Source organism: Parasteatoda tepidariorum, chromosome 8 (genome assembly GCF_982258835.1).
Source record: "Parasteatoda tepidariorum strain Cologne lab strain chromosome 8, Ptep-v5.0, whole genome shotgun sequence".
Lineage (NCBI taxonomy): Eukaryota > Metazoa > Arthropoda > Arachnida > Araneae > Theridiidae > Parasteatoda > Parasteatoda tepidariorum.
Window position 1 is genome coordinate 85,196,269 of NC_141762.1, and position 17,065 is coordinate 85,213,333.

At 26.4% G+C, this 17,065-nt stretch overlaps 1 protein-coding gene across 1 annotated transcript in view; it reads right to left on the reverse strand.

Moving 5' to 3' along the window:
• The window catches only part of Ipo9 (Importin 9), a 50,234-nt gene that overhangs the window by 5,874 nt on the left and 27,295 nt on the right, over window positions 1-17,065 (reverse strand). Inside the window, exons 14-23 of the mRNA XM_016060163.4 lie at window positions 16,245-16,325; window positions 15,191-15,338; window positions 13,823-13,901; window positions 11,899-12,047; window positions 9,595-9,723; window positions 9,067-9,168; window positions 5,427-5,600; window positions 4,125-4,291; window positions 3,904-4,037; window positions 1,506-1,618 (exon numbers count right to left, since the gene is read on the reverse strand). Of these exons, the coding sequence (XP_015915649.1) occupies window positions 1,506-1,618; window positions 3,904-4,037; window positions 4,125-4,291; window positions 5,427-5,600; window positions 9,067-9,168; window positions 9,595-9,723; window positions 11,899-12,047; window positions 13,823-13,901; window positions 15,191-15,338; window positions 16,245-16,325 (1,276 nt within the window). The remainder of the gene's footprint in view (window positions 1-1,505; window positions 1,619-3,903; window positions 4,038-4,124; window positions 4,292-5,426; window positions 5,601-9,066; window positions 9,169-9,594; window positions 9,724-11,898; window positions 12,048-13,822; window positions 13,902-15,190; window positions 15,339-16,244; window positions 16,326-17,065) is intronic.

Genomic DNA, 17,065 nt, shown 5'->3' on the forward strand with positions numbered 1-17,065 from the left:
TGAAACATATCTGACCATCATCATCACCATAATCTAGTTATACTTAAAATTTCACTTAATTTCTCATTTATCCATATCTAATTAACTTATTTATCCACAAAATTTCAGCGAATATCATTAAGCTGGAAGTTTTTGTTTCACTAAAGCTAGAGAAGAAAAATAAAAAATTAACTTATGCAAAATGGAAAGAAATTCTAATGCACATTCTTTATAATTTATTAAATAATTAAAAAATAAACAGTAATGTTGATATTTTTTCTCAATATTTTTATTTTTTGAGTAAATAGGAACTTTGCTATGGCGAAATTTTTTTTTATATGCATTTATGAAATTTTGTTCCTATTTCTGCAATAAAGAACTAAATAAATGCATATGCTTGATTTCAAATACTTATAGCATAGTTTAAGGCAATTAAAGTAAAGTTAATAAAATCTGCAGGAATATATATATATATATTAAAGTTTTGCTGGGATCGTAAGTTTTTTAAGAGGCTACTGCTGTGAAGACAATTACATGCTTTGAATTCACGCTAGAATAAATAGATAAAAATTATCAATAACTTAAGCTGTCCTACATTTTAAAATCTAAAACTATTTATTCTACATAAGAAATTGATCCAACATTTCTTTCACTTAAGATGAAAATAAATCTTCCAAATGAACTTGAAGTATACATTAAAATTAAGATTATAGTTAAAAAATGAAAAAACGAAGTTATTTTGTATTTATAATGCATCATTTATGAGCAATACCATGCACTTTTTTTATTGAACTAAAAAATCTTTAATATTCCGAGCTAGAAAATTTCGTCAAGTATTAACAATGTTTCAGTGGGTACCACTGAAATTTAACATTGTAAAAATACGTTATATCAAATCCACATTTTAATTAAGCGATATTAAGGCGCAATTTTTTATACAGATAGCTTTAGACCATCTAAAATGGTTGGATTTAATTAGAAAATATAAACGAAAGCAAGAACGTATTGGTTTTCACAGCACAGCTATTGTAAGTGAACGGCAGATGGACACGTGTGACGTCAGCTCGTGAATAATCACGTGACTCCCCGTTTCAGGCGAAAACGAAAGTAAGCGTTTTTTGATTGAAAATAACTAAATAAATAGCCTTCTTAGAAAAGTAATAATATGTTTTCTGGGAGTTCTGAGGGATTCTGAATGCATTAAAATTAAAAAAAAAAAATTGATTGTAATTGTCCATTCAAGATTACGGAGAAAAGGCAAGAGTTAAGGAGCCTTTTCAGAAATTCAGAAGAGTTGGTATGTTTCTTGAAAAATTCACTACAAAAAATATTAATTACTCACTACTTTTTTGTTTTGAAATTTAATTTGTCAAATTATTTCATGAAGTTAACACTAAAATACAAGATTCATTGTCTGTTAATTAATTTTTATTTGGTAATTAACTTTTAACATTAACATTTAACTTTTTAACACTAGTTGGTAAATTTTAAATATTTTTTTCACTTAGTTAAAATTATAAACTTACATCGGAAGATACTTCATCTGAGCCATATTGTAGAACAGATGATGAAGTATATTCTTCCAATAACAATTTCAGAATCTTCACAGGAAGAGGTATAGTTGTCCACTGTTCAGGAGCTGAAATTTGAAAAAAGCATTTAAGTTAATCAAATATAAAATACAGAAATCTAATAAAAAAATATCTATTCTATACAAATTTTGGAGAAAAGACATTTTGAATTGAAATTAGAATTGGTAAAACGTATACTTTTTCAAACGCTTTGTATGTATAATAACATTAAGTTTGACGCTTTTTGCCGAAATTAATTAGTCATAATTTTTATATTTCGGCCATAATTAGCCGAATTCTGAAATATAGCTTTTCACCGTTGATAAATTAGAATTTATCAATAAAATACCTGTTTACAAAATTGTGCAAAATTTACTATTGAACATTTCTCTATAACTTGCAATTTAATTTCGTTTTCTCTTTATATCTTATTGACCTCACCCTTACACACTTCCCAAGAAAAAATCAGTTTCCACTTCAACAGAGGAGTGGGTATTACAGTGAGCCTTATGTCATGAAAAATGTTATACACACTTATTTCTAAATCTGCCAGCAATGCTCACTAGTATTTAAGAGTTTTTTTTAAAAAAAATTTTTGTTTCACAATAATAGTAATTTATTGCACGCGCGTCAAGTACCACAGGTACGCCATTTCTGAATTAGAACATCCTTGCATGTGAGAAAGGTACTCTATTTCAATAAATTCACGGCTATTATAGTACAGTACGGAACCGATTATCCGGAACGATCGGGACCATCGCTATTCCGGATAACTGATTTTTTCGGTTTTCTGAATCGCTACAAAAGGCCATTTTTTTTACTGATAAACCCAACTAAAAAAAAAATATATATATTCGGAAATAGTCTTAAAAAGAGGAAAAAACGATGAAGTAATATACTAATGATTATTTCCAAATGATGGTAAGGTAAACATCTTTTAAAAAAGAAAGAAAAATCAAAAAATCTTATGAGGAAAAAAAACATTTTTTAAAAAAAATGGCGGGAAAATTTATCGAATTTCGTTCCGGTTTTTTGGTTTTCTGATTTCCGGATAACGGGTTCTGTACTGTATTAATAAATAAGCAGTAAAAAATTTAATAGTATATTATCTTGTTACATATTTTTGTTATAATAAATAGAAAATTATTTTAAATATATTTTAATTCAAAAATGCATTTATAACTGCCATTAGTTACCAACAGCAGTTCTTAATAAATAAAAAAATACCATACATTAGTATGTATTTTATTTGGTTTGTTTCATTAATGAAAGACTACTTATTATTCCTTGATTAAAAAAATGTATATTGTTTTTATAATTAGTAACATATCTTATGAATATAATTAGTATTACATTATAATTCTAGTATTTAGTAAGGCAAAATCTTATAATGATGAGATGATGTATTGTTGTTAACATGAACATCAAATTGAAGTACAACTGATTAAATTATCAACTAACGAATCTCAATGGCTCAATAAATAGAAGTTAATTTACAAATAAGTAATATAGTATAAAATGTTAAAAATATATTAAATTAAAATGTCATACTGTGAACAAAAGCCTGGTAGGTTATCAACAAATGAAGTACAACTGATTAAACTAACTGGCAAACTTGAATATGTATTTAATTTGATGTAAAATAGAAGAAATATATTGAAAATAAAATTTTGGTATTATTAACTAAATCCTGGTAGGTTTTTAAGGCATGGATCACATTTGCCAACACTGATGAAAATTATTAAAATTTTGAGGAAAAATATGATACAGCTTAAGTCCAGTCATCTGGATCATTTTGTTGCTATAAAAGGTGGACAATAAGAACAATGGAATTGCAATGAATTACGCAACATTTATTGGCTAGATTCAAAAAGCGTACACTAACAAGGTGATTTGTAATGACAGCCCTTAATATACATTTTTACATTCTTTGTCTAAAAATTATAAATATTAGAGAATACACACACATATATAAAGAAAATAATATATAATATATAAAGAAAATAAAACCCCACACTATTGAATAAGATGGGGTGAAAAACACCAAAACCATTTTAAGCGCTTGATGAAACTTGGTGTTTTTAATAATTATCTGAAAACTATTATTAGAACTCTAACAGTCACCTTTAACTATTAATTTTAAACTCCTAATGTGCTTATTTTCTGTATTTAATTTTTGACAAGGATTTTAAAAATATACATCAATGGCAATCATAATAGACCACACTGCATAAAAATGTGCCCTATTTTTTTTTTTACTATTTGAATTGATTGCAGATCTGAATTAATATGAATTAAGGAGTTTTATTAGTGTTAATAATTCAGGTGTAAATAACTTATAATTAAAAATTACTTTGACGAGTCTTAGCTCGAGTTTTAACTCCTTCACTTGAATCATGTATCTGGTCTCCTTTAACTTGAATGTTAAGAATTCTTTGGTCATTATTTTTTAAGGCATGTTGCAACACCAAGGACAGGGAAACTGCACTAAAATAAAGAAAATAAAAAGTAATGAGTATTGCCATCTTTGCAGTTTATTTAAAAAGAGTATCATAAACAATAAACACCAATCACCTGACTTTTTTTTCATAAGCTCCAAAGAATAATGAAAAACACTGACACCAAACATCGAGAACAAATTCTAAAGCAGACTGACCAGTTGGACCAGGTATGCTACTGAGAAATTCTAATGTTGGCTCAATTTGTTTACTAATTAGTTGGGCAAATACCATAATTAAGCTCTGTAAAAAACACAATAAATTAATTTTACTACAGCTTAAAAGAATAATATTACAAATAATAATAAAACATAACTAAGATTTGCTACATTAATTTAATTTAAAGGGAATTTACTAAAATACTTTTATAGGCAAGAAATATTGCTTAGGATCATTTTGAAGTTACCATTCAATTAATTTTCCGATCTACAAATATAATAATTTAATCAAGCAAAAAATTAGTGGCTGTATTCTTCGACGGTGGTACTTTTTTAAAATTAAATAAGAAAATGGGAAGAAAAAAAAACAAACATAAGTTATTATAAATAAAGAACAATTAACAGGTAAATTCTGCTTATTATACAAAAATAGAATTATAATGATCAAACAATTTTTTAAATTCTTTTTTCTTGATTATCATTATGCTTTTAATTTGGATTCAACATTTTTTTTGCACATTATTTGTTACACAAAAATTACATATTATTACATTCTTTTTTGAAATAAGAATCATAAATATTAACATTATATTTCCAAATATACACTGAATTTTATTTCAATTTAAACAAATCTGTTTTTCGTTGACATGTTCTTGTTAAGGATTTTTATGATTAAGTTTCGACTAATAGAAAAATAGTTTAGTATAAAGTTTCGACTAAATAATAGAAAAAAAATCTACAGATAAAATAAAATCTCTATTTTAACAAAATAAATCAGCAGGATAGCACTATAAATGTTTTAATTGATCCTAATTAAAGTTCTTGCAGATAAATAATTATATAGGAGAACCATTAACATACAACCAGCGATACTTTAGAGTATGAAAAATAAAATAAATTATTAATATAAAATGCTACAAAAATAAGTTTTTTAAGAAAGATAATTTATTGACGCCTTTAAAGAAATGTTGAATATTGTTTTAGTGGTTCATAGTTACTTTATTTCAATGTTTCTATGATATGAGGGGCTCAGTTTATCAAATACATAATAGTTAATTCAGGGTGAGAATTTTTTTAAAAACAATACTTTTATAATTCAACAATTCTTAAAGGATAAATTTATTATGAGTGTTATGAAGTTTGGATGCTTTAAAATTCTTTAAGATACAAAATCTACAGAAAAGAAAAATTTTAACTTTCTGTTACTGTTTAGTCATTACCTGGTGAACACTTAAAGCTTCAGATTTTTGCATTTTGCTAAGTACAGCACGTAATAATGATTCACTTTTCTCTCCAATGATGGTTCCTGCTTTTAAAATCAGGAGTGAAATTAGTTTACCGATAAATGCTGAGGCACACTCTGGAGTTTTAGGATCAAGTAACAATTGAACAACCTAAGGGGTAACACAAATAGTTATAAACCTAAAATATATGAAATTATTAAATAGAATTAATATTATGAATGAAAATAAAAAAAAGCCACAGTTTAATTAACAACGTTTTAATTTTGAGCTATTTATACTTCACAGGTAAAAAAAGAATTGTCTAAGAAAAAATAGATAATTTTTTTTTCTTTTAAAAAAAAATTACCAGTTTGGTGGTCATTGGATTATCATTTTTTTTTAAAAAATATTAAAATATTAGATCATAAACATTTTCTCAAAAATGTGGATATTTTCTTTATATTGACATTTTGCAGTATTTTTATAGATGGCATAGAGGAAGCTGGACGAAAAGAGACAAAAATTAATCAAATAGTAACAAAGTATTGTTACCAACTTAGAATAGTAATTAAAATAACACAGTTCTTGAAAAACAGTAAATTGGTAGTTTAGCAACATTTTGAATTGGTGGATAATATACAGTGAGCAAAAAAAAAAAAAAAAAAAAAAAAAAAAAAAAAATATGCTGAATAATTTTTAATGTGACAAATGTACTAGATATACCACTTTTTTAAAATTCGATTTCTCCAGAATTATTCAATCAATTTTATTTACATTTTGTATTTTGTCACATAAAATTACATTCTTTAAAATCATGTAAAAATTTTTTTTCAACTATCATTTAATAAAATAATAACAATTATTAAAATTTATTTTTTCCGCTAGAATTATCTTTGGATAAACGAATTTTATAATTTAATAAAAAATTTTTTGAATTCACTTAAAAAGTTCTCGAGGCATGACGAAATACACAACAAGAAAAATGAATTTTTCCTGTTGCGTATGAAAAATAATTAATTTTAAAATTAATATTTCTCAGATTGCGTTATATTGAAGGAGAGTCCGAAATCCAAAAACCATTGAAAAATAATGGCATGTCTATTCATAGAAAGTATGCTTTTGCGCCTAATTTTATTTGCACAAATTAATTGGTATATTTAAAGTTCATTATTATTTGGTAATGACAAGCACATTGGTATATTAAGGTAAGGCAAACCATCCAGTTTCAGTTCTAGAACGTGACAATCCTATATTAGATCAAAAGTCATTCAGAGTGCTTCGTTTCTTTTTCGAGCACTGTACTATTAACTATTTTTCACTTCCTATTTCTGGCATATAATTTTGGGAAAAGACATTTTTTACTAAGTGCATAATGAGATACAATTTGAACAGAATCCACTGTTTAGTGAATTCTGTTATATATAAATAAGTTTTATTCCACTAAACTCAATGTAAATATATATATATATATATATATATATATATATATATATATATACATATATATACATATATATACATATACATATATATACAAATACATATATATACATATATATATGTAATGTTAAAACAATTATATATTAAATATAATCCATAAATAGAGCATTTATCTAACACGCAAATGTTTAAAAACCTTTCCCACAAGAAAGTAATAATATTGATCTAATTATCTCAAAAAATGTGAGGATGTGGCTTTAGTAGCTTGGGAAATTGATCAGTCCCACGCTACTGAGACCTATTAACATTTAAATATATTGTCCAGAAAGATATAAAAACCCTCTTTCCAAGGTCAAATGTGCTATTCTCTTCCTATCCACCAGCATGCAAGGTTGTGATTCTGGGGCTCTGGCCCTTACTTTAATAAAATTATATTATGATTCCTGAATTTTCCTGTATCTTTTTCAAGAAGCACTGGCCACACTACGAACTTACAATGTTTAGGCTTTCAAAGCGTAACAAATAAGTCGGCAGTGATAGTTTCCTGTCGCGAAAAATTATTATTGAAAACTGAAAATGCTATTTAATTTAATAATGGAATACATCTTTTGATAATCGACTTTCGCTTCTAAAATGATTCGTAACCTTGGATTAGAAATTCGAATGCGTGGGTGTGTTGAAGAGGAGCGAGGAAAGTAATTTCTCTCTTTATTATTTTTTTCCTTCTCGCTTTAATCACCGATTAGAACTTTATTTTAATGACTTTGGAATTAAGAAACAGAAAAATTAAACGAATAATGTCTGATTCTGAAGAAAAACAGGTGGACGCTCCAGCACGCGTTAATATTTCTCCGTGTGAGGATAAAAATAATTTCTCCAACTGGATCAAGTATTTCAATAAAAAATGTGAAATCCTACATTTGATATATATATATATATATATATATATATATATATATATATATATATATATATATATATATATATATATATATATATACGGTGCTAGAAAACAAAAGTGATGAAAGAAAACTATCATAGCAAAAACAAAAAATAGTAGCTGATTTTTTTTTCTATTTTCCCTGACCAATCCCGCATATATAAATAATTTTCAATCTTCAGTACTAAAAAGTGTGGAGGGAAGGGTTAATAAATAAAAAAAAATATAAATGGTTGTAAAATAGCTATATATAGTTTCTATCCTTAATTTTATCTTCACATAGTTTCAAAATTAAAAACTGGATGACTTACAATATTGTCAAACTTTCTGTAAATTATTTAATTGGAAGAATTAACGTTTCAAAAGACGCTTTTTATATGTCTTTTAAAAAGAATTTTTATGCTCAAAATTTTGATTGGTCAGACTGGGTGAGCTATCGTCCCTCAGTCCAGCCCTTAATAATCCTTACAGAAATTCTTGATGTGAGGAGAATGAATCTCCTCATGCTTTAAAGAGACCTTTATTTTATGATTTTAAAATATGGCCATATTTTTTGTAATAAGATTTACAATATAATAAATAAATTTTTCTTAAATGACTTTTTGGGATAAATATCCCTCCTTCATTAGTAACGGAAATGCATTTGCCATGGTCAATTGTTCAAAAATACTGCAATGAAATTTACTTTCACTTAAAATTGGAGTAGTCATAACATCAATTGTTCCATGAGAAATTCTTTCATTTTGTTGAAGTTAGGACCAAACTTTGTGTATATATATATACAGTAGGGAACCGATTATCCGGAACGGTCGGGACCATCGCTATTCCGGATAACTGATTTTTCCGGCTTTCTGAATCGCTACAAAAAGCCGTTTTTTTTATTGTTAAACCCAACTAAAAAAAAATTTTTTTTGGAAATAATCTTAAAAATAAGAAAAAACAATGAAGTAATACACTAATGATTATTTCCAAAATGATGGCAAGGTTAACATCTTTAAAAAAAGAAAGAAAAATCATAAAATCTTATGAGGAAAAATTATTATTATTTTTTTTAAAAAAATGGCGAGAAAATGTTCCGAATTTTGTTACGGTTTTCTGATTTCCGGATAACGGGTTCTGTACTGTGTGTGTATGTATATATATATATATAATGTTTTTTTTTTGGCAAATTTTTAGTTGAAGAAGTATTATTTTTTTTGCATCACTTTATGATACACAATGAAAGCCGAATTATATACACAAAAAAACAATAATTACCCTAATAATATAATCTAAACCAGTTACTCCATTTTCATCTTGCCAAGATGTAACTTGCTCAAGTGCCACAGAAACAAAAGCTCTTAAGCATTCACCACCATTCTGAAATAAGAATTTCGAGTGTAACCTCCATAAATGCAAAAAATAATTCTTCAACAAATGAAAAAATTTTTTAATACTGCTTCTATACATTAATATCAATATCACCATGTCAAAATTGACCCTTTAAGATTGAGGGTTTATTAAAAAAAATTAATCAATTGTAGTGATAATATTCATATTACAAACTATGCTTTTCTGTCCCCCTTCTTTCTAATAGCAGGGGCCATCTTTATTTTCAACATTACAAACAGTGCCATTGGAAGAATTAGGATTGTGCAGCAAATATACTCATTTTAAATAGTGTTTTTTCTAAAAATTATTTTCAAACAAAGAATGGCAGAATTTTAATTACAGCAGATTTATAATAAAACTGAGATCATGCACCTTTCTAAAGCACATTATTTCATATTTGAAAGAACAACATACCTGAAGTATACTGTTATCATCAGTGTGCATAATGCAATGGATAGCTGCAGGAAAAGCATGAGAAATGAGTTGTGCAGGTACAGGCTGTGGACTATTTCGAACAACTGTATATAAAACATCCAGGGATGCCTGTAATAGATTTGGTTTATTAGACACACTAATTTCAACTAAATAAAACAATTATTAATAGAAAAAAATGACACGAAAGTGGTAAGAAATCGGAAGGACATTTAACTCAAAGAGTATTTAATGGATTATATTCAAGGCAAAAATGTTTCATAAGTCAATAATTTTTCAATTATATATATATATATATGCTTTAAGTTAAAATTCTAAAACATAACATAAGAAATAGAAAATGCAAATGATTCAGATAGTTTATGAATTAATTTCAGAACAAGAGTTATAAGGTGATACAGATCTGTTAATTGATCAAAACATGCATATACATTTTAGTTGATCAAGAAAATGCTGAGATCAACTAGCTATGTGATGAAGATTATGTTACTATTTTTGACAGATATTCAATTTAAAAACACTTCTGTCATAGAGGTGATTGAAAATTAGATATGGCAACAATTTGTAGTCTTTTATTTCTTCTTTCAAATTTAAATCTGTGGCAGCATTAATATTCATTTGGAGAGTTATCAATTCATTGTTATCGAAGTAAGCAAAAAATATACTGTAGAACAGAGATCCCCAATTTTTTTTTCACCTACAAAACACTAAATGATAAAGCTTCTACTGGCAGAACCCCCAATTTATAAATTTACCAAAGAAAACAAAATTATTTTGGATATCTTTAATTTTTTTAATCATTTTATCAATAATAATTTTAAAAAAACCAGTAATAGTTTTATCAATAATAGTTATGTCAGAGAGTGTAATTCACAGGTCAGGAGTCTCATCTAGTCTAGTTCAGAATTATTTTTTATTTGATGCATGTCTAAGCTATAAATGAACTGGCTGAATTGAAATATAGTGAAAACGAAAAAGAGGTGTTATTAACATTGAAATGGTTATCAGAAATTTGTATTCTATATTGCCGAACTCAGTTATATATTTTGATTTGAAAAGTTATTAGAAATACAAACATTTTTTATATTATGTCTTTTACAAAATTTTTTATTCATTGCAGTTAGAAAATTTGTCTGCATTTTTAAAAATTTAGCTATTTTTTTTCTCTATAGGCATTTCATAAAAATAATTGAAATATAGTATAAATAATGGCTTATTGATTGGATATAAATATAATTACAGCTTTCAAAAATCTTTAGTAGTAAAAAAAAAAAATTCTAACTCTCAGAACATATATACCTTTCCATGGAATTCTAAGGTTCCACAGAACAGCTTTTGGAAACCACTGCTACAGAACACAGAGCTTTAAAAAGAACAGTTTGGAAAACTTTCAATTAATTACTGTTTAATGAAGTATATATTATGTGATGTTTATTTTGATGAAAAGTAATTTATTTGCCATGAGCTACAAGAAAATAAAAAATAATAAAAATTTAAAGAAATATTTAACTAACGCCAAATGTCCATATCATGAATTTCAATCACACAAATTCTTTGATATCATGAAAAATTCTACATTTTCTACACATTTACTATGTTACTAATAGAAGAAAAAAAATCTCTTTTAGTAGAATACTACCATCAAAACACTTGATACTTTTAATTGAAATACTTTTAATAAAAATGAAATACTTTTAATAAAAAAAATTGTTCTTCTCCTTAAGTTCTGAAGAATTTAAAAATTTTTTTGAACTCCCATTTCTTTGAAACTTTTCTTAATAATTTTATAACATATATCTTGATGCTAAAAGAGATACTGCTATGCTTGGAAAGAAATTGCCTAAATCACTCATTCCTACAGAAGCAGATAAATAAGATATGTGTGCATAGATAAGAATGGCCAGCCAGAATTTAGGGAAAAACTTGCTACTAGTTTAATAAACACAAAAGAAACTGACAATTATTAGGAAGTTGATATTGAGGACAATATTGTAGAATGTGGTGATTGGGGACAACAAGAAATATTAAAAGAGGTTACAACATTGGGAAAATAAAAATTACAAAATGATGATTAAAATATTCAAATCTTGATGCTGTGAGGTTTAATATTACAAATTTTTATGGATTCTTTTCCAATACTTAATATCAAGGTTTGCCTGTATTTGATACATATGCATAAATATTGTGAACATATATTCAAAACCTTCAACTAACTGAAATTATAAATTGGATAAAAAAATAAAAAGCAAAAGACAATAAAACAAGATCTAAACAATAAGTACATACTGCTTGCAATCCTGAAGGAACTTTATTTGGTTGAGCTTGTAAAATTGAGACTAAAGTAGGTATCAAACGCTGTTGCAGAGGAGCAATCGTATTAGGACACTTGCATAGGTTGGTAAAAATGTCTTGAGCAATTGTAATTAAAACAGGATCTAAATAAAATTGACTCATTAAAAAGTAACACAAATATTTAAAACACATCTACACTTTCGAACAAAAGTTAGTAACTATCAGACACACATCAATGCCCAAATCACAATTTTGTAAATAATATTTTGCATATTAATAATTGTATGTCGAGACTGGAAAATTGTCAATTAAAAAAAAAAATTAAGAATAAATTTTTATTTTGGAAAAGCTCGAAATATTTTAAGAAATTTAGACACACAAGTAAATTACAAATAAATAAATAAAACAGAACTACCCAAGAATCAAAGGAAAAAAAGTATTCTTATAATTGCATTTGCACGATATTTGCTGAATGCAAATGACTGGATTAATTAATAAATTAACAAACAATTTTCTTCAGAACATTGTGTAAAACTACTTTCTAGTCGGATTGTAAATGAAAAGAGACTAGTTTACCAACTAAATCCTTGATAATGTAATCATGATGAGATGTGTCATTAAAGATTTTAGTACCTAAACAAGGACATTAAAATTCAGTACTAAAGATACTAGCCAGACTAAAATTTTTACTCTCCATAGTTTTACATTCATGAAAGGTAAGAACATTATTAAAATGTTAACAGATGTATTATGAAGAAATTTTTGGCGACCTAAACCCTAGAAGAATGTATAAACTTGAAAATTAAGCCGTATTTATAGCAATAATATTGAACTAAAATAATGCTGTCTCAATATTCAAGGTTTCTGCTTTAAAAAGCAATGATTTCACAGTAAAAAATGAGTAATTCTGCTTTCTTATTCTATAGTAAGGCATGACAATGTGAACATAAATAGGTAAATTTAAATTAATAGTTTTATTGGGAGACTTACAAGGCAGCATTAACTTGAGACTTACTTGCCAACTATAAACATTTGATTGCCAATAGCGAGTGGAAATACCTTCCATAAACATTGGAAGAATAATTTCTACAAGTAAATGATATATGAAAGGGAAAAAGATAAACTTATTTTTGAAAACTTTTTATAGAAGTGCTCCTCCCTAATTTTAATACATTAAAAACACAAAGTAGATATCCTTATAATAATATAAAAAATTCTACATCACAATAATAACATAAGTCTCATTATACAGAGTTATTAAAGATAAATAAGACTCAATTTAATTTTTTTTTTACAAAATATAAATTGGATATAAACATTCTACATACTGAGGGAACAAGGATGGTCCAATGTTTTGCTTACCACCAATTAGTAACAGCTGCATTAAAGTCACAGGTGCTTAGTGTGGGATGAGTTTAGTTGCTGTTGAGGCATACAAAACATTTGAAACCTATGCTAAAATCTTCAAAACTTAAACTTTTCCTCAGTATGTAGTTTGTTTAATTCATTCAATAAAATAAATTGAGTTCATCATTTTGAAAAACCTACATTTCTATTGTACTATTATAATACAAATTATTATTACGGTATAAAATTGAATATTTTTTTTCCTTATTAGCTTTATGTTTTAAGTTTTTCATTACGTGGATGAATTAAATGGTTTATTTAGTGAAAACAACCATCTTTCATGCCATGATTAAATAGGCAAAACTTTATATTATCAGAAGCAATTTAAAGATTATAGAACTCAAGAGTTTATAAGCAAGTTCAATATTTAAGTCCACTATGGATCAAAATAGTGATTGTTTTTAAAGAAGTTAAAAGATATATAAGCCTTTGAAATGAACAAGAAAAATAACTAGTAACATTTGAAAAGTAATAAGTTACTAAGTAATGTGAGAAATGCAGAAATACTCACCACTATTGTGCTTTAAAAATACAGCAATAGCTATAGGAGAGACTTTATTTTCCACTTGAGCAGTAAAGTTATTGTCAATCTGAGGTTGGAGAAAAAAGAAAACTTAAGCATCTTGATTTAAATAAGCCCGAGACATTTGGAAATGAAATAGTTCATACTAAGCAAACTTTTTTGTTTGATATATTAACAGAAAATAGTAAAGATTTATTAAGTTTTTCAAACAGAAATCTCACATTAAGGAAATGTTGGTACTATTACATTCAAGTGTTATTAAAATTCACAGGAATGAAGTAACAATTGTATGAAACTTAGGTTACACACTGATTAATAATGTAAATACAACCTGATTAATATGAATGATTTTTTATAGCTCAATTGCCTAATATTTCCGTACTTAAATTTGATTTTGTCTTCGTTCAGAAGTCATTTATATGAATAAAATTCTAATAACATTTATTTATGCAAGAAACCTTTTATAATACTGAGAAAATTTGTCTTTCAATGATTTAGCTACACTTAACATTTTTATTTATAGATCTGTATCTTTGTAATTGTAGTACACATTATCCAAGAAATCATTTGGATAATTTGAGTTACATTTACACACAATGTAAAATTAGTAAATAGTAAACATCATTATTAATCAGTTAATATAAAATCAAGATCTAATGAGCAATAAAAATGCATTGAAATCTCTGCTTTTCTGAGATTGATTAAGATTTATATAATAAATTTTTAGTAAGTAAATTTAGACATAGACAATTTGGTTTCAGTATCATCATTATTTCAAGTAAAATACGTTTGAAATCTTTCTTATTTATTTATTTCTAAAAAATAACTTTAGGCTTGTATACGTACAGATACAGTGATAAAAAGATGGATACAATCAATGCTTTGATATTATAGTACATTGTATGTGAAACATCTTGACTTTTCTTTAAATAGAAGAATAAAAAGCCTCCTAAGTTTTAACCCTAGATATGTGGTTGTGATCAATGTGACAAAGAGAGGCAAAAATATCTCTTTTATTTTGAAATAAAATAACTCGAACAACCAATGTCAGCATAAATAACATTTTCATATCAAAATATTCATAAAACATTTGCAAAATTTAATATCTTCTGCACTATTCTTCATTAAACAAACTTTGTATGGAATGTAGTATGCACATTGAAAATTTTTTGAAAAAGATTACTGCAACAGAGGCAGACACTAGATCTAGACACTAGATTTGTAAAAAAAATCTAGAGCCGGTAGATTTTTTTAAAATTCAAAACAATTTTACTTTCTAATTATAATAAAAAAAACAAAGCCAAATTCTTAATCACATTAAAAAAATTGCGCAAATTAAAATAAATCATATCTTACAGCTGTGACTATTGCTATGGCTTCTAATACTAAGGCCAATACTTCCGATTGAAATTGGACAGCCATGGAAATGAGCCCATCCACTATTCTTGGTAAGTACGGCAACAGGATATGAACATGTTTTGTAGTACTAAGATGATCACAATACCTAAATTTAATTTTAAAAAAACTAATTATTCAATATGTAGAATTAGTAAATAAATTATAAAAAATTGAAACTCTTACATAAATAGACAGAATTAGAATATTTATTTAGTTGATGGAAAAATTCCCCACACCTAAAATATGTTTCGAAGCTAGAATGTGGAAAATTCAATAATTTTTCAGAAAGCAATTATATAACAAACTCTTAAATACTTTTGGGGGGGGGGAGCAAAAAAATTTTAAATAAAAATTTACCCTTAAAAAAAAAATTTACACAATAAAAATATAGTCATCCAAATCTTAAACACACAGAATTGTTTGAAAAATAAAGACATTTCAGCATAATAAGATAAGAAATGAAGATCTTGGTAAGACAACTATTGAGTAGAAGATATACGGAAGATGAAACTAAACTGGTCATGTCTCAAGAAAATCTAGAATGAATATCTAAGAAAATCAGGAGAAGGAAATAAAAAACGAATAAAATTAAGATAATGGAAGATTTTAAAATATTAGGCTGACTAGATTATAGAATGCTAATTTTGCTTAAAAGCTTGAGAAATCTTAAGTTGATTTTGTGGAATGTTTTCATTTAAGACTTTTGATGGTTTAAACAAAATTTGAAAAATCTCAAAATAAAATTTTTTTAACTGTCATGAAAAAAATATTGACCATGCACAATAGAGTACACCTATTAGTAATCAATAAGCCCCACACCTCAAGCACTTTTTACATAGCTCCAATACAAATTATAATCAGATATTTTTAGTTATAGACCTTCTACAAAGGAGGATGAAGTCAATATTTATCAACAGGTAATATCCATTATGGAAGATTGCTAAACAAATTAAATAAATAATGTGATCAATTTTGAAATGTAATATATATATGAATGGGACAAAAAACATACCCAGCTACAGTTCTAACAGCTGATACTCGCACTACAGGAAGTTGTGTAGGAGAAAGACCAAGAATTGTTGCTTCTAAGAATCTGCAATAAAATGAAATTGTAATTGGCGTTTTAACAATGAACTATGCAAAATTTAAAGTTTGTTGTGATTAATCACTGAATAAAAATGTGCTATGTAAGTATACTTTAGTATTATAATTTTACAAAACTTCATAAATTCTTAACAAGTTAAAATTTCTCATTTTTCTCTACATTAAACTTTAATTAAATTAATGAAAAGGTTAGATTCCGAAATTTATGATTTGATTCTGGCATGAATGGAGAATAATTAAATTCAATTATAAATATTAGATGACAAATCGGATCTAACTTTGTAAAAGTTAAAACAAGATAAATCCTAATAAACTTTTATTTGCATAGATGAACAGCAAAAAAGATAAAATTTGAAAAGTGTAAACTATTAGAGTAAAGTCATCCAACACTACCTACATCAATGGGAAAGACTATTCAAAACCATTAGAGGATATTGTGCCCTTCGATATGACACACCCATATAACTAAAAACTTGAAGAAAAAAAGTTAAATAAATGGTTAAAAAGAAGAATTATGACATTCACAAGAAAAATGCATATTTTGTCTGTAACCTAGAAAACTATACATTTTAGATACACTGTGAAAAGGTACCAGTGCAACTATTTTCTGTAGCAGTAGATTAAAAATGATTGGCACTCGTTAGATGTTTTGTAACAGTAAGGATGTCTCAATTATATGATTTAATATGCCTAAAGAGTCTTTGGTAGTTTAAGAGGCTGGCCAAATAA